The following is a 22,193-nucleotide window of genomic DNA, read 5'->3' on the forward strand; positions in this document are numbered from 1 at the left end:
GAAGTTAAAGGGAAAAAAGGAATTGCAGAGCATAGCCCCTATTAGAACAAGCTAGTTTTCCATATTTTCCAAATTAAAATAACAAAAAAACAAAATTTGATTGGTGAAGGGCTGGAGGATTGTTTTAAGCCCAGACTCATTTTTTTTTTTTTTTTTTTTTTTTTTTTTGTAAAAAGTTCAGAGTTTGCAATTTAATCCTGGGTTTTTAATGTGAAGGACAGTTTGGGCCTGGACTTCCCCTTGCCCAGGATAATTTTTTGTTCTTCCTTTTGTTGACGCTGTCGCTCTTGTTCTAGTTTCATCCTTTCCTCATGAATCTTTCTTTGTTCTTCGACAATTCTCAACTGTTCTTCAGCCTGAAAGTAAAGAAGGAAAGACTTTGTAAATCCCATGTCTTCTATTAGTTAGTTAGTACTTTAGAAATCGGGTTCTAATTTACAACCAAAATATAAACATACAATTTGTTGCTGTTAAGTGCCATCGAGTCGATTCCAAACCATAGTTACTCTGTACAGTGTCTCTGAAGAGTGACTGGTGAGCTTGAATCACAAACCTCATGGTTCAAACAGACTTTGCAGTCCAGCGCATGAACTCACAGAGAGCCACACCAGGACTCCAAACACACACTCCAGCATTCTTCATTAAACTTGTGTTAAGGTCACAGTCCTGGGGTAGCTCTGTAAGATAATGCACTAGAGGCCAGAAGGTCAGTTTAAACTGCAAGGTCGAGCAGTTCACACTTACTAGCCGCTCCTCAGCAACTTTATACGGGTCACTCTGAGTTGGAACTGACTTGACAGCACTTAACAACAAAGTCAAATAGTAAAGCAGAAGGAAACCAACAATAAAGTCAGAACTGAGGAACTTCCATAACCATTTATTTTCATGGTTCCTATGCACTTTCTGGAGTCCTGGGGTGGTGCTGTTGGCTGATGCATCAGACTGCAAAGTCATTTGAACTGTAAGGTTGGTGGTTCAAGCTCACCAGCTGCTCCTTGGAAACCCTGTACAGGGTCGCTATGGGTCGGAATCAACCCAACGGTACTTAACAACAACGTACACTTCTGCATTTTGGTTTTCATGTAAAATGAACTGTAGGAAAATGATTTATGCATTTTAAAACTGGAACGCAATCTCTACTAATCTTACCCTGAGGTCAGTATAAATTTCATTCGCTTCCCTACATTTATCCATAAGGACTCTGGTAGCGTAGTAGTTACGAGGTGGACTGCTAATCTTACAGTCAGCACTTCGAAACTACCAGCGGTTCCATGGGAGAAAGATGAAGTTTTCTGCTCCTGTAAAGAAGTCTTGTTGTGAAGTGCCGCTGAGTCAATTCCGATCCATAGTGACCCTGTTATAGGGTTTCCGAGGAGCAACTGGTAAGCTTGAACTTCCAACCTTGCAGTTCAAACGGCTTTGTAGTCTGGCGCATTAACCCACAGCGTCACACCAGGACTACAGCCTAGGAAACCCTATGCAAGGTCGCTATGAGTCAGAACCCACTCCATGGCTCACAGCCACCACCACTTCTATCTATACCTTCAGTATATCTAGAGAACACACTATCAATTATACACCAAGGTATAGATTTATTCAAAGTATATCAGCTAGCAACACTGTATTTATAATTATAAAGGTATCTAAAATTCAAAATACAATGTAATGACAACACATAACCAAGAAATTAAAGATCTCTTTTCCTGCACAGAAAAAACTAGGTAGTCTTTTTGGCTTATTATCTCATTTCAAATGGACTGTTGTTGTTAAGTACCGTCAAGTCGGGGTCTGACCCATAGTGACCCTGTAAAGAAAGGGTTTCTCAGGAACAGCAGGTGAGCTAGAATGGCAGGACTCCTGGTTCACATGGACTTTGCAGTCCAGCGCATTAACCAACAGCACCACAACCAGCAGCATAATCAATTCCTTCAGTATTTTCAACTGCTTTTAGCCTCAAACATCCAATTGCTTTCCTGAATTCCCTCCAGGTCATTTCCCCCTTTGGAGTTCTGGTGTGGCGCTGTAAACACCGGAAGACAAAGTCAGTTTGAACTGCAAGACCTACAGTTCAAACCCACCAGACACTCCTCAGAAACGCTATATAGGTCGCTATTAAGAGCTGACTCCGTAGAACTTAACAACAACAAATAGGAGAACTAAGGGGGAAGGTTACGAATGGCATCTAATACGTACATGGAGTACAGGGGCATCACTAGACTTCCTAAAATACAAACTAAGATTCTCTGATTACTTCCTTCCAAATTTGTTGTTGCTTTACAAATCGTAAATTCACTGTGAATGTTATCAAGCTTTATAGCAGAAGATGTTGCAGAAGGAAATGGACATTAGGGTGTGTGTGTGGGGGGGGGGGCTATAGGATAAGCACTGAACTGTTAACTGCAAGATCGGAGGTTGAAACCCAGCAGCCACTCCTTGGAAACTCTACACTATGAATCAGAACTGACTCATTGGCACTTAACAACAATGTGTAACAACCAAAGAATAAGATTTTATCTTACAGGCAAGCAAAAATGTGAGAAAAACCCAACCATTTAAAAATAAAACTAAAGAGGTTTTGCTTTTGTTCTAAGGCTGCAGTGTGGGTTTAGACCAAAAAGGCTTAGAAAATAGATGGAAGGGCAAATAAGAACAGATGAAATGAAAATCGTGATGAAAATATTGGGAATGTAATGGAAGACAGACTTCAGATTCAGACTCTTTATAGTCCCATATGCAAGCCCAGGTAGGACAGTCGGTAAGGTGCTAGGCTGCAAACCAAAAGGTCTGGAGTTTGAACCTAGTAGCCGCTCTGGAGGAGAGAGATGAGGCAATCTGCTGGCAAAAAGATTTACAGCCTTTACAGAAACTGGGGGGGGAGGGGGACGGACGGACAGTTTTACTATTTTCTGTAGGGCTGTTATCAAGTCAGACTGAGTCAAGGCAGTGGGTTTGCCTAGGGGTTACAGTCCCACTAAGAAAGAAAATCCCACAGAGAAAACTTAACTATATTTGATGTCTCTCAGACCTTTCTCCTAAGCTCTTATTTCCAGCTGTGTACTGGACATTCACCTAGGCAACCTACGGATATGTCAAAATTCAGCATGTCCAATTATTTCAATTTTCCCACCCTACCAATCTTTTCTATCACCTTTAACCAAACATCAAAACAAAAACAAACCCAAGAAACAGACTACTTTCTAGTTGATTCTGACTCCTAGTGCCCCTATAGGAAGGGCAGAGTTTCCATAGGGTTTCCAAGGTTGGAATCTTTCCAGAGGAGTCCTGATGAGCCCATCAGGATAAACGCAAGACTGCTCACCCAACATCATCATGGGCAGTTCAATCCCATTAGATGCTCCTCAGAAAGCTGATACAGGGTCACTTTACCACGTCACCTCCACACCACCTTTACAGAAGGCTTGTTGTTCCAGCACCTTCCTTACTAACATCTCAATTCTACAGCTTAGTTTTGTGTCCTCCCTCTTCCCTTGGCCAGTTCAAGTTGTTAACAAATTTGATTTTTCTTTTATGTTCTCTCTCATCTTAAGAGTTTCTTTTCATTTCTACTGCCACCATACCAGTTCGTTTAGGGCCACACATCTCTTAAGAGCATATGGTTTTCCTGTTTCCAAACTCTGTCCTTCAGTAATATACACAGTTCTGCTAAACAAGTCTTTTGGGAGCCTTGCTCTCTCCTGTCCTCAGATTTCCGATGATTCCAACTATCTAATGAACACAGCTTAAACTTCAGCTAACTTAGCATGTCATTTATATCTTTCTGTAATCTGGCGCCAACTTTGTTTCTACTACTCTCTTAAACTGTCTTTTTTTTCCTACCCTGCCCTCCTCCAATACTTTGATCATGTCATTCTTTCCTCCTACTGGCTGCTTAAAAATCCATTTTAAGTTGTCACCCTCTTCATCATGAGACTTTCACAATGGTAAGGATTATTTTCTTTTTACTATTTTTAATTGATGTCAACAAACTTTACATTTGTTGTTGTTATGTGCCGTGGAGTCGGTTCCAACTCATAGCGACCCTGTACAGGGTTTCCGAGGCTGTAAATCTTTACAGGAGCAGAAAGCCTCCTCTTTCTCCCACGGAACAGCTGGTATTTTTGAACTGCTGAGCCTGAGGTAACAGCCCGATTCGTAACCACTATGCTACCAGAGCTCCTTTACACAGTCTTAATAAACAACCACACGTTTGGGTTAAGGGTATGTGCAACAAATGCAAGGTACAGTTATGACTCAAAGGATGTGTACATACACATTTGGGAAAACTTAGAAATATAAGCAACCAACTCATGTTTCCTAAGGTTCTAAATCAGTCCTTAAGAAAGTATAACAGAACCCTACGGCATCGAATATGGAAAAATGTATTATAAAATAGAATCTTACAACTCAACTCTTAAGAGAAATCTCAAAATGAAGAGATGCCTTATTTTTAACCTGTCATGATGGCTAGAAATTAAAGTGTGGATAGCCAGCATTCTAGGATAGTTTGAGAGTAAACAGATACTTGCATGTGTGACTGGTTGCATGGCAAAATCGTAAAATTTCTACAAAAAGCAAATAGGCATTATTTATTAAAATTATATCTTTATACTACTTTTCCAGCAATTTCATCTTCTGGAATTTATTCTAGAAATATACATGCAGAACGGATAAATTACAAAACTATTTATGGCAACACTGTTTGTAAAGACAAAAGACTAGGAAAATCCAAATATTCACCAATATTGGATAGGTTAAAAAGTTATGGACTATCTGTAAAATAATTACTGCCTAGCTGTTAAAATTAAAAAAAAAAAAGAAAAATCAAAACAGGAACTCTCTGTATACTGAATCTCCAAATTGTACTGTCAAGTAGCAAGAACAAAAGTACAGTCTGATGCTTTGTGAAAAAGGTAATGTATTTATATATGAATATACATTTAATAAATTTTAGCAAAACAAAAATTCCACCACCATATATACCTTTCGAAAATAAAGAACTGGGACAACAGCGGGAAAAAGAAGAGGCATTATTGATTTTCTAAAAAATATCAACCATGTGATTATAATACCTACCCAAAGAATTTAAAACAAATACGATTTTAAAGGTAAAGCATCAAATGTAGAAGTAACACTAGATTAAAGGAGCCCGGGTGCGCCACTGTAGGATAAAGCAATGGACTGCTAACGACAAGGTCAGCAGTTCAAAAGCACCAGCTGCTCCCTGCAAATACTATACAGGGTTGCTATGAGTAGGGATCAACTCAACAGCACTTAACACAACAAAGGAATCCTGGTGGTGTAACAGCTTCTGTGCTGGGCTACTAACCACAAGGTCAGCAGTTCGAGTCTACCAGCTGCTCTAAGGAAGAAAGAAGAGGCTACCTGCTCCAGTAAGATGTATAGCCTCGAAACCCTATACAGTGTTTGCTGTTAAGTCAGAACCGACTTGACAACGCACAGCCACCACCATCCAAGCATAAATTTAAAATGAATTTTAAGTAAATAACAAGTTTCACTTCCCTTTGCTAAATGCCAAATAAAAGACTTTAAGTCAATAAATATACAGGAGAGGTTAAATACTAATCTCATAACTTATTTTCAGATCCACATAATGTCATAAAAAAAAAGTTACTACTTCTCTCAATCCATACAATTCTTTGCCTTTCTTGATACACTCAGCTTCTACTTGTTCCCACGTTAAGTATTTTCAGATAACCTCTCTTCAAATGGCAGAATCTATGGTACCAATGATCAAATTAACTCTAGCCTTAAAATATAAGACTGGCTAAGGCTCATCTCATTCATTTAACATGACTTACAAAAAAAGTAGGACTGTTTTTCCTCTACTACAATGAAACTATTTTTACATTGGGTAAGAACATCAGGTTTCATTTCCATCTAAATCTATAAATATTGAGGACATAAAATGTTGATCTGCTATTTCTGAGACTACAGTACAAAAGTGATCCCTGGAGCTAACCACACAGTGACCAGAAATATAAAATAGCTTTTTCTTTGTATACAGTTACTTGCTCACTAAAGCTATAAACTATGTTTAAATGATATTTAACTACATATTGGAAAAACCAAAAAAAGACGAGCCCAACAGAAACCAATCATCTTTCATTTTAATATTGTTGTTAAGTACGAGAAGTCAGTTCCAACTCAGTGAACCTGTATAGGGTTTCTGAGGCTGTAAATCTTTTTCTGAGGCTGTAAATCTTTACGGGAACACAAAGCCTCATCTTTCTCCCGCTGAACAGCTGGTAGTTTTGAACTGCCGACTATGAGGTTGGCAGCCCCATTCATAACCACTACGCTACCAGAGCTCTTTTCATTTTAATATAGTTGGCTCAATTAATTAAAAGTTGTTTTTCTGGTTCATTCATCTGTGAAATGTGGTATGCCACAAATCTTCTTACTTGCATGAGGTATTTTTCTAAACCCTAGCCTTCCCCTTCATAGTAAATATCTTTGATACTCTGCTTCCTTCCTGCTGATCCTACTCGTCAGATCCATTCATTGTTATTTCTGTCCTCCTTGCATTATTCCCAGGTTAGCCGTGTAGCTTTGTGTGCACATACCATACGGTGAACACCTTGGGAGGATAAAAAAAAAGCTAACACAACACAGAGCTATTAAGGTAGATCCTCCTAGTCATTATGTTCAGGACCCTGTTCATTAGTCTCACAGAGGAAGTTTACAACCCTGCATTCCACCCAATCCAAAGAGGGGCTGGTTAGCTAGAACGCCCCTTTATATCAAGGGCTTACTTTTAAACAAGGAGCTCTGGTAGCACAGTGGTTACGAGTCGGGCTGCCAACCTCAAGGTCAGCAGTTCGAAACTACCAGCTGTTCTGCGGGAGAAAGATGAGGCTTTCTGCTCCTACAAAGATTTACAGCCTTGGAAACCCTGTACCGGGTCACTATGAGTCGGAACCGACTCCACAGCACATAACGACAACAACAACACTCTTAAACATAAAATACTTAATCAGGAGTGTTTACTAGAATGATAGGAAATAATAAAAAAATAATTAGAAACAATGTCATTACTCAGGAGAAATTTGGATTTCTGTAATTTTAAGCTTCCAAGACACCTTGGCTCATCTTAATAATTCACCTAATCGTTACTTCACTTTAGATAAACAATGAATAAAAAACTATTAAAAAGAAATTTGGTACAATTAGTCCTAACTTTTAGCAAACTACATTAGTAAACTTTTCTTAAAAGTTATTCTTGTTAATAAAAAAAAAAATCTACACAATAACAAAATAAAATATAAAGGGCCACTCTTACCCACTACCAGCCCAAAGGCAATGTTAAATATTCTGCTACCTTCTAAAGGTACTAAGTCAAGTCTTTCAATATGGACTATGTCACCAGCTACAATCTAAAGAAAATTCACACCACCATCCACTGGCTCTACTCCTTTTCCCTGTCTCAATTTATCAATTCTCCTTTTGTTACCTTTATAATGTTAAAAATGCTTTCAAACTTTAATAATAGATAGGATCTCCTGAGATTCCAAATTACCTAAAATGAAAATGGTGTCATAAAAAAGAAGCTCATTAATAGCTGAGCTAGGTATGAAATACTGAGTGTAAACATCACTACCTTCTAGAGCTTTGGCAACAGTGCGCTATAATATTGCCAAAAGAGAAATGTAATCCCGTCAGGATTTTCTTTATCATTCATGTCTAAAATTTAATCAAAAAAACAAACTACACATCTAGAAGTAAGTCTTTCTAAATCTTCTGGGTCCAAAACTATCTTTCTCCTTTAGGGCCAGGTTGCTTTTTGGTTATTACTCATCCTTCCCTCTCCTATTTTAATTCAAATTAAAAAAAAAAAAAAAAAAGATTGTGGCAAATACATAAAATTGACTGTGTTAACCATTTAAAGTATGTATGTTTCAATGGTATAGATTACATTCAAAAGTTGTATAATCATTATCACTATTTCCAAAACTTTTTCATTACCTCAAACAGAAATACTGTACCTACTAAATAACTCCCCATTACTTTCTCCTAGTGTGGCACTTTAGCATAAGCACTGGACCACAGGTCAATTTGAACTGTAAGTCAGGTGGTTCAAACCCACCAGCAGTTCCTCAGAAACCCTAAATGGAGTTGCTGAGATGAAACCAACTCAACTGCACTAACAACTTTCTTCCCCCAGCCTCTGATAACTTTTCATCTATCTTCTGTCTTACCTACATAATATTTCAAGATTAAGCCATATTGAGGCATTTATCAAACGACATTCCTTTTTATAGTTGAATATTTATTCCATTGTATGTAAACTGACAGTCTGTTAATACACATTTATTATTTTCATCTTCTAGCTACTGCAAATATCAGGGGCCTAAAGAAAGTTCACAGAAAAATGGAATGAAAAGATAATGGAATTGTTCCACAAGGTTTTTAAGTGCCCCTCAACACAGTATGGTTAGGTATATGGAAAGAAAGTTGTCTCCTTAAGTCCTTGTTTTCAATTCTTTGGAGGCATAAAACCTAGGAATGAAAACTGCTAGATGGTGGGTCCAGTATAGAATTGTTTTCCCTGTGGGAGATACTGGTTCAACTCCCAGCCAATGTCCCTTATGTTAGTGGATGCTTGTACTGCTAAAATGCACAGCAGAGGTTTCAGAGGAGGTGGATGAAGAAGAAAACCCTGGTGGCTTCCTTCTTAAAAATCAGTCAATGAAAACTATGAATTGTGCATAATAGCTTGTTATACAACCAATCATGGTGATTTTAAAGAACTGCCAAACACTTTTCCACAGCAGCTGTACCACTTTACATTCATATGAGCACCGAACTAGAGTTTCAATTTCTTCATATCTTTACCTATATTTGTTATTTTAAATCCTTTATCACTAATGACACCCACCACCATAGTGGATGTGATGTCTCATTGCAATTTTGATTTGCACTTTGTTGTTGTGCAGAGTCCCTATGACTATGAACTGACTTGATGACACATTAAACACTTATCAGATATTCTATTTCTCCCCATATCATAGATTCTCTTCACTTGATAATGTCCTTTGACTCACAATAATTGCTAATTTTGATGAAGTCCAATATATCTGTTTTCTTTTGTTGTTCATGCTTTTGGCATCATTCCTAAGAATTCACTGCCAAATTCAATGTCATGAAAATGTACACCTAAGTTTGTATAATTTAAAAAAGAGCCCTGGTAGTGCCCTGAGTTAAGCATTTGGACTGCTAATCTCAAGGCTATAAATTCAACCCTCACGCCCACCCCAGCTGCTCTGAGCAAGAAAGATGAAACTGTTCCCACAAACTCTTGGAAACTGAAGAATTCTACTCTTATCCTATAGGGTCGTTTAGGGTCGTTTAAGAATCAAATTCTACTCAATGGCAGATGGTTTTGGGTTTTTTTCTGGGGGGGGGGGATAAAGTTTTATGATTTTAGCTTTTTAATTTAGGTCAAGGATCCATTTTGAGTTAAGTATCGTGGCTAGTGTGAGAGTTTGATAGGAGTCCAAGTCTAACCTCTCACATTTGGAAATCAACTTGTTTCAGCACTATGTGCCAAAGAGACTATTTTTTTCTATATTAGCTATACTTGGCATCATTATTGAAAAATTAACTAGCATAGATAAATAAATTGGTTCATTTCTGCCAACTATCTCTCAATGGTCTGTACTTAGTTGTAGCTTTGTAGTAAGTTTTTAAATCAGAAAGAACTAGTTATTCAATCTTCTTCTTTCAAGATTACTTTGGCTATCTAGAGTTCCTTAAAATTCTATAAGGCGCTCTGGTAATGCAGTGATTACGAATAGGGCTGCACACTGCAAGGTCAGCGGTTCGAAACTACCAGCCGCTCCGCGGGAGAAAGATGAGGCTTTCTGCTCCCGTAAAGATTTACAGCCTCGGAAAGCTTGTACAGGGTCGCTATGGGTCGGAACCGAATCCACGGCACTTAAAAACAACAAGATAATTCTATATGAATTTGACGATCTGCTTTTCCATCTCTGCAAAAACAGTTGTTGGAATTTTAATAGGAATTGTGTTTCTTTGTATTATCAGTAGTATTGCTATTTTAGCGATATTAAGTCTTCCAATCCATACATAGGGTTATCTTTTCATCTGTTTTTGTTGTTGGTAAGTGTCGTCTAATCGGTTCTGACTCATAGTGTCCCTGTATAGGATTTCCAAGTGGCTGGTGAGCTAGAACCACAAACCTTGCGCTTGAAGCTGACCTTGCAGTCCAGTGCACAGGTCTTATTTCTTTCAACAATGTTTTGTAGTTTTCAGGTATAATTCTTTTACCTACTTGGTTAAATTACTAATCTTTTATTCTTTTCAGTGGTTCATTACTGGTAAATAGTAACAACTTTGCTAACTAACTTTTGCTGAAGCAGCTTTCTTGTGAATTCTTTGTAATTTCCTATACATAGGATCACTTCTCTGTGAATGGAGATAGATTTACTTCTTTTCCAATTAGAATACCATGTAATTTTTTTTCTGGACAGAACCATCAATATAATCCAAGTGGTGATTATATGCCGTGGAGTCGGTTCTGACTCATAGCGACCCTGTACAGGGTTTCCGAGGCTGTAAATCTTCATAGGAGCAGAAAGCCTCATCTTTTGCATGTGGAACAGCTTCAAACTGGTGACCTTGAGGTTTGCAGCCCGATTTGTAACCATTGGTGAAAGTGGGAATCCTTATTTTTTACCATACAGTTTATTAATACAGGTTTTTCAAATCATGTTGAGGAAATTTCTGAGTATTTTTATCATGACAGCATTTTGGACTTGAAATGACAAATTTTTTCCCCTTTGTTCTATTACATTGATTTTCTTATGTTGAACCATCCTTGAATTCCTGGCATAAATTCTACTTGATTATGGTACATTATCCTTTTTATACACTGTTGGAAACCGTCTGCTAGTCTAATAAAGCCTGTGAGAACCAATACCTACCTAGAGCAGAAACCAGTCCAAGAAGGAATTATTTTTTACTAAAATGAACAACAGAAGAGTAGTAAGACTGTAGCTGCTAAAGGCAAAAAACTAGCAAGACCCAAAAAGACAGGGCATACCTGCTGAGTTCTGGCTCTCAAAGACTTCACTCTATTTCCTTTCCTTTAGTAAGCTCAAGTATTCCTGAAATGGTTAGTGATGCCTGCCTGTTAATTCATTCATTACGGGTGGACCTAGTGGGTTCTTTCTTTCCGCTTCTTTCTTCCTCTCTCTATATACCCTATCATTCACCAAGTTTATCAATTCTTCTTTCCCTATTTCCAATGCTGCTTTACCAAGTCAAACCCCTATCTTTTGACAGGCTTTCAGTGCTTTCCTTGTTTCCAGTCTTAGTCCTTCAAGCCACCATACAATAAGTCACTACACTAACAACCAAAATGTATTTTGTAAACGTTACCCTGAATACATTATTAACATGAAGTCTTAAATCACATTATTACTAATTAGGACCAAGGCTCTATCACTCCAAAAATCCTTTAATAACTTCCCAATCACTTCAAATTAAAATAGTTGACACATTTTGTGCCATATTTTTTTCATAAAAACTGCAGTGTGTAAATACAAGCCTAAGAACTTATGAAAAAATATCCATTCTCTTTTAATTCCATTTTTCTACAAACTTTTTGAAGGCCCATCATTGTACTGTTGTTGTTGTTGTTAAGTGCTACAGAGTCAGTTCTGAGTTACAGCAACCCTGTATAGGGTTTCCAAGGAGCAGCTGGTGGGTTCAACAGCTGATCCTACAGCATCACCCCAGGAGTCCTTTCCATACCATTGTTAAACTCCTCAAGTATATTGTGCCATACAGGATGACACCAGCTGTCATCGTAAACCACTGCCACACCCCTAATTACACACTGTATATATAGCCTCACTTTATGATAAATGCTTATATATTCTTCCCAAATGTATGAGATACCTGTGGCCACTGTAACAAATTTTTTTTAAATGTAGTGTAAGAGGACAAATTTACTCTGGAGGCCAGAGCCCAAAATCAGCACCACTAGGCCAAAATCAAGAGTGTTGGCAGGGCTGCACTCTCTCTGGAGGCTTCAAGGAAAAATCAATTCTTTCCTTCTTCCAGCTTCTGGTGGCTGCCCATTGTCCATGGATGCATGGGCACATCATTCCAATCTTCAAGACATCTCTTACTGTTCTTTACTTCTACTTATGAGGTCCAAAATAACAGTCCTTCTGCCTATAAAACGTGCTCAAAATCCTCATGGGTCTCTCAGTAAGGGGATGTCATGGGGATTCAAATCATTAGAGGAGAGGTTCCTCCACAGATCTTCCCTGATCATCTCCTTTCTATTCCTGGGCTTCAGCTGAGATGGTACAGGGAATCCAGGAGTCACATGTACTACCTCTTCAACACAAAAGGTTGTCTAGTCATCACACACAGTCTTTTTACTGAACACTGTAACATGGAACCTTCCAATTTTAGCATTCAAAAAATTTAGCTAGGCTAATTTCCTGCAAGTCATCAATCAAGGCATAGTTTTTTTTTGCTTAACAGTTCTGTCCTCAGTTTGTCTCCTTCCTCTACACCAAAAAGAAACCAGGTGGCACCTTCAACATTCTTTTTAGAAATCTCTTACAGAATGTACTTCAGCTAAGTTTTCTGTTACTGTATAACATCACCTTTCTTCCAGGTTACAAAAAATGCTTATTTCCTTCTGGGCCACAACCAAGCACTTTTAACATTCATATTCCTAGTAACAGTTTAAAGCAATCTAGGCAATTTCTTGGAGTCCTAGTGTGGCGCTGTGGGTTAATGTGCCAGACTGCAAAGTCATTTGAACTGAAGGGTCAGCAGTTCAAGCTCACCAGCCGCTCCTCAGAAACCCTATACAGGATCACTATGGGTCAGGACCAACTCGATGGCACTTAACAATAGGCATTTTCTATCATGTATCTCAAAATTCTTCCAGGCTCAATTCCAAAGCCACTTCCACATTTTTAACGTATTTGTTACAGCAGCACATTCGCTTTTCTGTACTTAAATCTGAATTGATTTCCAGTGGCTACTATAACACATCACTACAAACGGGTCACTCCAAGTAACAGAAATTTATGCTGCAGCTCAACAGTCAAAAATTAGTGTCACTCGGCCAAATTCAAGATGCCAGCAGGAAAATCTAGTACAAGCCTCCCCTCCCACCCCCCACCCCCGCTTCAAATCTCAAGACCCTTAACTCAATCACATCTTGAAAGACATTTCTGAATGGCCACATACAGTAGTACAGTTTTCAACAAACAGGATGTGGATATCGTTTGGGGGGGACCATTTTGCAGCTTACTGTACCATTCATTTTTACTGTTTTCTAAAACTGTTTTCAGAGTTATCTCTTAATTACAAAATGAAATTCTGGTTTATATGACACTTGAGAATGTGGAACACCTTTCAAATTAACTTTTAACAAGGTACTTCCCCCCCCGCCCCAAACTGGTGAGATACAGAGTGGTATATAGCATGCTGACCATTTATTCCCACTTGGCAAAGGTTGGGAGAAAACTACTGTTAAGAAGAAGAAATGGGAGTCCATTAATGGCATACGCAATCCAGTGCTTAGCTGCTGTTAACTGAAGAGGGTGGTCTGAGCCCTCCCAGAGAAGGAAGAGCTATATGATACATATGCATTTCCACCTCCAATACTTCAGTAGTTCATGAAACATAAGAGAAAATACACTATAGATCTAGGCCTTAACACTTTCCATTTATTTTTAAAACGTCAAAGAATTCAGTCAAAATTAATTGCTCCCTCCTCTGACAAGGTATGTTATTTTAAATTTTATACGAGATTTTTAAGTAAGACATACTCATTTTGGAATACTATCTGTCATCTTCCAAGATTTGTCACAAAAAACTATGGAAAAGATTTTGAAATTTTAAAGTGCCATCAAAAAATAAAAATACAGTATTGTAAATAAAATCAGTCCCTCAAATACTGAAAGATAATTGGATATTGTCAATAATAACTAAAAAACTAGGAAACTATTCTTCCAAAAGCCAAGTCAAATAAAGCAATGTCTGGATTAATTCTTGCTTGATACTGTAAAATCAGGCATATTGGCTACTATTTTTTTTGCCTCCTTACATAGCAAAAACCAACTTTTTTGCTAAACAATTTAGAGTTAAAAATACCCCAAAACTACTATTTGACTAAAGCACCACTGCCACGTGATTTTCTCCTCTCTCAGGTGACACCATCTAACTGTTGTAGTCACTACTGAGGCCAATGTTTCATCTTTTGTCACAAGGGCTTACTGAAAAGTTAGCATACAGTAAGGCTTAAATCTGTCTGTTTTAATGAATTTAGCAATATTCAGTTTTATACTCATAAGGTGATATCACTTGTATAAAACAGGAAAACTGGAAGAGTATTTTTATACCAAAAAAAAAAAAAAAAACCAATTATATATCTCATGGCACTTGTCTTAAAGTGTATAAATTATTTTTTCATATTGGCAGAATACACAATTTATATTTAGTTATTTCCTATTTCATCTAATTATAAACTACTTTTTGGCTATAGGAACATGTACTGTACACATATATTTGACCTTACATTGCTGTTTTTCAATTTTCATTATTTTAAATAATTCTGAAGAACACCTTTGTTAATTTGTTTGTATTTGACTCAATTTCCATCAGTTAAATTATTAAAAGCATAATCAATGACAGGGTATAACCATCTTAAAGTTTCTGATATTTACTATCAAGTCTTTCCCTACAAATAGTCATACTCTTGCAAACTCCCAGGATCACATTTAAAGCAAAAACAAAAGCCTACTATCTACCCTTCATGGAGAAAAAAAAAAAAGGTTTTTTCTTATACTCCCTATTTCCTATGACATTTAAGCAATCTATGGTTTTTAGCAATATTTATACCTATAGTCCTTTAATTCTAGCTTTTATCTTCCTCATACTGACAAAAGTGTTTAAAAATGACTTTAATTATTGGAATGCATCATTTTCTAAACACGCAAATAAAAATTTTAAAACCTAGAAAAAAGAAAAATCATTATAGACAAAACTACAAGGAGCTCAGGTACCACAGTGGTTACAAATTGGGCTGTTAATCTCAAGATGAGCAGTTCGAAATTAACAGCTGTTTTGCAGAAGAAAAATGAGACTTTCTGCTCCAGTAAAGATGCACAGCAGCCTCAGAAGTTCTATACAGGGCTGATATGAGTTCAAACTACTCCACGGCACACAACGACCACCACACAAAACTTCAATTGAAACTAAAATAATTATAACATCAATCAGTCCTAAAATGTTACTTCAATGTTTTGTATTGCCTTACACATTTTTTTAAAAATTGCTCTATACCTTTTATATATTGTTCTGTATCATATTACAATTACTTAAGTCTCTGCATTCTTTGCTAGATTATACTTTATTAAATCGGATGCATTTACTGTTGAAAACACATGCACTTGGCTACTAACTGGAAGTCCATCCACAGGTACCATGAAACAAGGTCTGGCAATCTACTTCCAAAAGCCAGCACCTGAAAGACCTATAAAGCAGGTCTGACACACATGGAGTCGTCATGAGTCAGCATCAAACATGGAGTCAATGGGGGTTTTCTCTTTAAAAAACAAAAAAAATATGGGTACCTTTTCTATCTGGTAATTACTGATACTTTTTCTGTCTAGTCATTGGCAACAAGACAACTAATGTGAAGTGAAATGTTGCCTATTAGTTGATTTAAACACTTTTTTTGTTTGACTTTGTTTTTGCTTGTTGTTAAGTACCGTGGAGCTGGTTCTGACTACTCAGTGACCTTCCCTGCACAGGGTTTCCAAGGCTGTAAATCTTTATGGGTGCAGAACACCTCATCTTTCTCCCGCGGAACCGCTGGTAGTTTTGAACTGGTGACCATGAGGTTGGCAGCCTGACTCATAACCACTATGCTACCGGAGCTCCTTCTTGGTAGAGGAAAATATGAAAGGAGCTGAAAGAAATTCTGAATAAGGGATAGGGAAATAAGGGGTACTGGCAAGAGGTATTCATCTAAGTAACTGTGTTTTAAAGCCCAGCAAATTTTGGCTTTGTCTCCACATTAGAAATAAGGAGATTTCTGGATGTGTCCACACTACCCAAAAGCCTTTAAAGTTGGCCTGAAAAATAATCCATAAAGCACAAAATCATTCCAGAAAAATCCCACTTTTTTTTTTTTTTTAAATAAAGCAAATAGAAAGTATTTATTTTACACTTACCAGTTTGGCCTGTGCTTCTGCAATTTTTCGGTTATTCTCTTCTAGTATTCGCTCTAGCTCCTCACGTTTTGCACGTTCTTCCTCCTAAAGGGGAGGACATGTTAAAATGTTAGAAAAATAAAATGTTTATTTTTAATGATAAATATCTACTAATCTTTCTCTGAACTTTTTTGATCTGACTTACAGGGTAGCTTTATAGCTACCTCTGTCTGAAAATGATAAACTGTGCAGCCACTAAAATTGGTTTCTAGCACTATATTTAAAAGCATCCCTCCCAGTCCAAACAGCAACCAACTAAACCCTCCCTAATGATAGTTTCCTGGCAATTATTACTAATACTTTAATACCACACAAATCAACAAGGACAACTACAAAACTGGATAGTATTTACCAAATTAAAAAAAAAATACATAAAATATAAATAAAGTGAATATTTGTCTCACCAATTATGTATACCTACGTATTCTTTACCTATACTCCTTTAATCAGCATTAAAAGTTGAATATTTACTGTCTTGTCCAGTGTCCTGCAGAGTGTGCTCCTCGGCTGCCATACGCGCCAGCTTCCTCTTTAAAATGATTTGTACTGTTAGCTTGGCAATACCTGCATCAGCAGCTCAACCATTTATAAAGAAACAACATACAAGGAAGGCTGAGCTGAGGAATGCAGATGTTTATGGTAAGAAGGAACAAAAAATGTAATTCATCATTCCTAAGGCAAACAATTAATAAGAAAAATACATTTACTGTTAGTGAAAAATACAAATGGTAATCCATACTTCATGGAACTAAGGGCTTATTCCATGGGGAAAATGGACTTAACATTCAGATGTGACAATTTCTAAAGGCAGCTTATATTGTCATCTACAGTCTGAACTGAAATTCAGGAATCCAGGGGACGCATGGTCAGGAAATAAAATTCTGTAATTTATTTTTTCTTGGAGAATTTCATGAGGTTTTATAATGCAAACTATATGAAGATTGCTTGATGGTTTGGGCATTGTTCAGATCACAGCATACATATTCAAATGATTTTAGTATTTGGAAAGACTGTCAGAGGGTTGTGTCCGTGTAAAAATAAAAAAAATTGTTAATATGAAACAAAAAGCAAATGAAGAGAAAAAAATCTTACTATGATTAATAACTCGCTACGAGAGCACCATTACTCCAAAAATATCTTTGCTATTAAAAGCACTGATATAAATAATAATTTTATATAATCAATTTTACAGAGCCTGTGAAATCCACTATAAACAGACATGTACATCTAGTTAAAGACAGCACAAGAAAAAAATGCATTTTAAAAGCTAAGCTTACTGGAAAGCAAAGAGATTTAATATTATGACAACTTGTCCACAATACAGTCATGATTAAAAATGACAGTGAGTCATATTTTGAGTCAAAATATTTAAGTTCAAATACACACAACTACAGGATTTCCTAAGGCACACACCAATAGAATTCATATTTCACTTATGTAAAGTAGGCTGCGGGACACTCAGTGCTGTAAAATAATTGTCATGAGTGTTTCACAGTGACTTTCAACAAGTTTTAGGATCCTGGAGTAATCAGTGCAAATAAGCCATAAAGCTTCAGTAGCAAATTACTGTCTCACAGAAAGACATTTTCAACTTCTGCTCCAGCTGCTGATAAAACAAATCATGTGTTTAGCTTGACTCCAGACAAGGACAAACTGTTCCTTCATAACTCTCTAGAGAAAAAAAGGAGTTGTTAGTAGATACTAAAAAGTGGATGAATAATCTGGACATTTTTCCTAAAGAGATTGTTTGAAACACATTAGGAAATGGAGGGCCTTATGATCAGAATACTAGAATTAGTCCATTGTACTGAAGAGGGTTTCAGAGAAGGAGGTGAGGGATAAAGGAAAAAAAGAGTAAGAAAACCTATTTATCAAAAGCAGGTGCTGTCACTCAATGATAGGCCCTGCTCTTTTTAATCTGACTCAAGGCAAAGAGCCTTTCACAGTCTAGGTAACAGAGTGATAAACAGAAAAGAATACATAACCACCGGTGGATTGTAACTTTTTCCCTTTACCACTCCCTGTCTCCCACAAACCTCCCAAAAAAGAAATGTGTAAGTCCTGCAGCCATGGCAAAAGTTTCAAACACTTCTCAAATATGTAGGCCAGTTCCATTAAATCAAAAAGTGTTCCTTGAATGTTTTATGAAAATAACTTTTAAGCATTAAGTCAGCACTTCGGAATAGGCTAAGAAATTAACTTTCGCAGCAATGTAAGTTTAGATGAGAAAGGAATTAGATAGTCTGTATTCCATCTCTTTCTGAACTGAGCAGGAGGCACAATCCAACACTGAAAGTTTTGCCATGGACTGTCTCTACTTTCCAAACGACCGAGCGTTACCTCTCTAGCTTTTTGTGCTGCAAGCTCAGCTTGTCTCTGTCGCTCGAGTTCTTCGAGCAACTGCTTTTCCATGATGCGCTTGGCTTCTTCCACCCTTCGAAGAACTTCTCTCTCAATTTCATCCTTCCTTTTCTCCAATTCTTCCTCTACCCTCTTTGCCACCAGTTCTTCCACTCTTCGTGCTGTCTCTTCCTCGATGAGCTTTTCTTCTATTTCCTGCTGCCGACTAGCAAACAAAGTTGAAAAAAAAAAATTTAGATAACACACAAAATAAATCTAACAATTTAAAGAAAAAACCAGTTATGTATATAAAATCAGTAATTATGTTTTAATGATTCTAGAATTAATAATATATTCAAGGAAACAATAGATACCAAGATGATAAGTAATATCGAAAAAGCAAATAAATACAAAATCATTTTTCTTTTTATCCCATCACTTTCTAAATATGAAAGACATATATACAAAGAACATATTAATAAGTTTTAATTTGGTAACTGTACAATACATCTGAAACAGGAAATCTAGTTGTGTTACCAATTTTAGGAGGACAAACCATGGTATGGATTTGTTTAATTGCTGATCCACTCAATCTAAGGGTGGCGCTAAAAAAACAGTCAGGAGAGATTATTACATAGCAAGCAACTCAGACTAGCTAAATTGAATTTTCTTCTCCCCCCTAAAGCATTGTTAGATTAAATAATAACAGACTCAGAGAGATTCAGAATGCTGAGTAAAAATACAGACCAACTCATTCCATTAAAAAAGTCAATGAAGCATGATCCCATTATCTTAGATTATTTTAATCTCATAGATATTATAAACCAACTAAGTAAAAATAAAATTTTGTGCTGAAAGCATTATCTATGAGGGTATTATAATGGGAACTATAAATGCATATTATATACATTTGATACCCAAAATAATAGCTAGCAATGATTTTGGACATCAAATGTACATAATATGCATTTGATACTGTGTGCAATGTGTCTAGTCCAAATTGAAGACTTAATACAAAGAAAAATATAAAAGACCTCATAAATAATTTGGGAGAAAGGCAAGGAATTCTGTTCACATAAAAGATGTACAGCCTTGGAAACCCTATATATACACTGGTCGTTTTGAGTCGGAACTCACTCAATGGCACTCAGAAACAGCAGCGTATTTGTTTGATTACACACTAAATTATACTTTTGCTACCCTGAGAACACATTAAAATTTATTTCACATTTCTTTTTACCTTTTTTGTCACGCGTATTTTAAATACGTGTGACAAAAAAGTCATCACACCCTTGATAAACATCTTTCAGCAGAGCACACACACCCATGACAGACAGCTTTCAGCAGAGGAACCAGCCTAAAACAGATTAGGATGGAGGAGAATTGCACCACTTTTGAATAGTTAGCTACTGAAAACCTTAAGAAAAGCAGTAGAAAATTGCATGATACAGTGCCGAAAGATGCTCCAATCAGGATGGAAGACACTCAATATGACTAGGGAAGAGCTGACTCCCCAAAGTACAGATGATCATAATGACATGAAAGGAACAAAATGAGGATAAACAGCTGCAAATATCCATTCATAATCTAAGCATGGTATGTACAAAGTATAAATCTTGGAAGTTGTCAAAAATGAAATGGAATGCATAAAGGTCAATAATCTAGGCATTGTGTTGTTAGGTGACATCCAGTTGGTTGAAACTCATAGCGATCCTATGCACCACAGAATGAAACACTGCCCAGTCATGTGCCATCCTCACAACTGTTATTGCACTTGAGTCAGTTGCTAATGTCACTCTGTCAAATCCGTCTCACTAGGGTTCTTCCTGTTTTGATGACCCTCCACTTTACCAAGCGTGGTGTCCTTTACCAGTGACTGGTCCCTCCTAAAAACATGCTTGAACTATGAGACAAAGTCTTGTCATGCTGGTCTCCAAGGATCATTCTAGCTGAATTTCTTCAAATAGAGACTGGTTTGTTATTCTGGCAGTCTCTGGCACTTTCAATATTCTTCTCTAACACCATAACTCAAATGTATCCAACTTTCACTTGCACATGAGGTGATTGAAAATACCATGGCTTGTGTCAGGTGTACCTTGGTGCTCCTCAAACTGGTATCTTTGATCTTGAACATTCTAAAGAGGTCTTGTGCAGATTTGCCTAATGCAGTATGTCAATTGATTTCTTGACTGCTGCTTCCAGTAATTGTTGATTGTGGATCCATCTCTTCTCCAATTATCATGTTGCTTACTGGCCCAGTTGTGAGGATTTCTGTTTTCTTTAGTTTGAAGTGTAATCCATACTAAACACTTCGATCTTCATCATTTAGTATTTTAAGTCTTCTTAGCTTTCAGAAAGCAAGGTTTTATCATCTGCATATTGCAGGTTGTTAACAAGTCTTCCTCCAATCTTGATGTCACATTCTTCTTCATATAATCAACCTTATCAGATTATTTGCTTAGGATACAAACTGAGTAAGTATGGTGAGATATTACAACACTTTCCTCATTTTAAACTATTCAGTATCCCCCTGTTCTGTTTGAACAACTGCGTACTGGTCTATGTGCAGGCTCACACGAGCAAAACTAAGTGTTCTGGAATACCCATTCTTCTGTTACCTATAGACTGTCATAATTCACAAAGTCAAAAGCCTTTGTTTTGCATAGTCAATAAAGCACAAGTAGACATTTTCTGGTATTCTCTTGCTTTTAGTCAAGATCCAACTGACATCAACAATGATGTATCTCATTAGACATCCTCTTCTTAATCTGGCTTTGTAGAAGTGTAGTGAATTATCTAATGTCTCTTCTAGCCATAACCTGTGGTGGTGGTGGTGATGTGCTGTGGAGTTGGTGGCAACTCATAGCGACCCTGTCAGGGTTTCGGAGGCTGTAAATCTTTACCGTAGCAGAAAGCCTCATCTTTCTCCGCGGATCAGCTGGTAGTTTCGAATTGCTGACCTTGCGGTTTGCAGCCCGATTCGTAACCACTACACTACCAGTGCTCCTAGCCATAGCCTATAACTCCTACCAAGTAACATTCTCTGCCCTGCTGGGTCTGGGTAAGGAAAGATGGGAAAAGACACGGATAGGATGTCATGATTCATTGTGGATGTTTGCAGATTTAATTTTAATCGTAAAAACGCGAAATTCTTTAATAGGTTTAAAATGAGTCAATTCAGAAGCAGGAGGGGGATATCTCATTATCATCAAATAAAATGAACTAGGGGTTCAGTAGGACCTTTGGACCCCCAGATCACTGACTATTGAACCTCCTCACCCCAGGAGGCTCAGAACCAACCCAGGGACACAAAGCTGTGACGACACCAGAGGAGTGGCAGAAGAGCAGCAGCAGAACACAAACGAACGAGAGCCCAAGAAAGAGCAGTGACGTCACAGCCCAGGAAGGAAGGGAAGCCTAGGGACTCGGGGCAGGAAGCTCACCTTTACAGTGGGTGTGTCTACATGCACTCAAGTGAGGGAGGCAGGCTTGCTGACCCACACAACTAGAGTCAATTGCCTGGAGCCTGCGACTTATGGAGGAGTGCAGTGTCCTATGGGCATA

General features: G+C 37.4%; 1 protein-coding gene across 1 annotated transcript in view; it reads right to left on the reverse strand.

Annotated features, from left to right (window-relative positions):
* Window positions 1-191: 191 nt before the first annotated feature.
* The window catches only part of ARGLU1 (arginine and glutamate rich 1), a 44,173-nt gene continuing 22,171 nt past the window's right edge, over window positions 192-22,193 (reverse strand). Inside the window, exons 2-4 of the mRNA XM_006846679.1 lie at window positions 18,630-18,855; window positions 16,251-16,334; window positions 192-356 (exon numbers count right to left, since the gene is read on the reverse strand). Of these exons, the coding sequence (XP_006846742.1) occupies window positions 192-356; window positions 16,251-16,334; window positions 18,630-18,855 (475 nt within the window). The remainder of the gene's footprint in view (window positions 357-16,250; window positions 16,335-18,629; window positions 18,856-22,193) is intronic.

This window comes from Chrysochloris asiatica, unplaced genomic scaffold (genome assembly GCF_000296735.1).
Source record: "Chrysochloris asiatica unplaced genomic scaffold, ChrAsi1.0 scaffold00029, whole genome shotgun sequence".
Taxonomy (NCBI): domain Eukaryota; kingdom Metazoa; phylum Chordata; class Mammalia; order Afrosoricida; family Chrysochloridae; genus Chrysochloris; species Chrysochloris asiatica.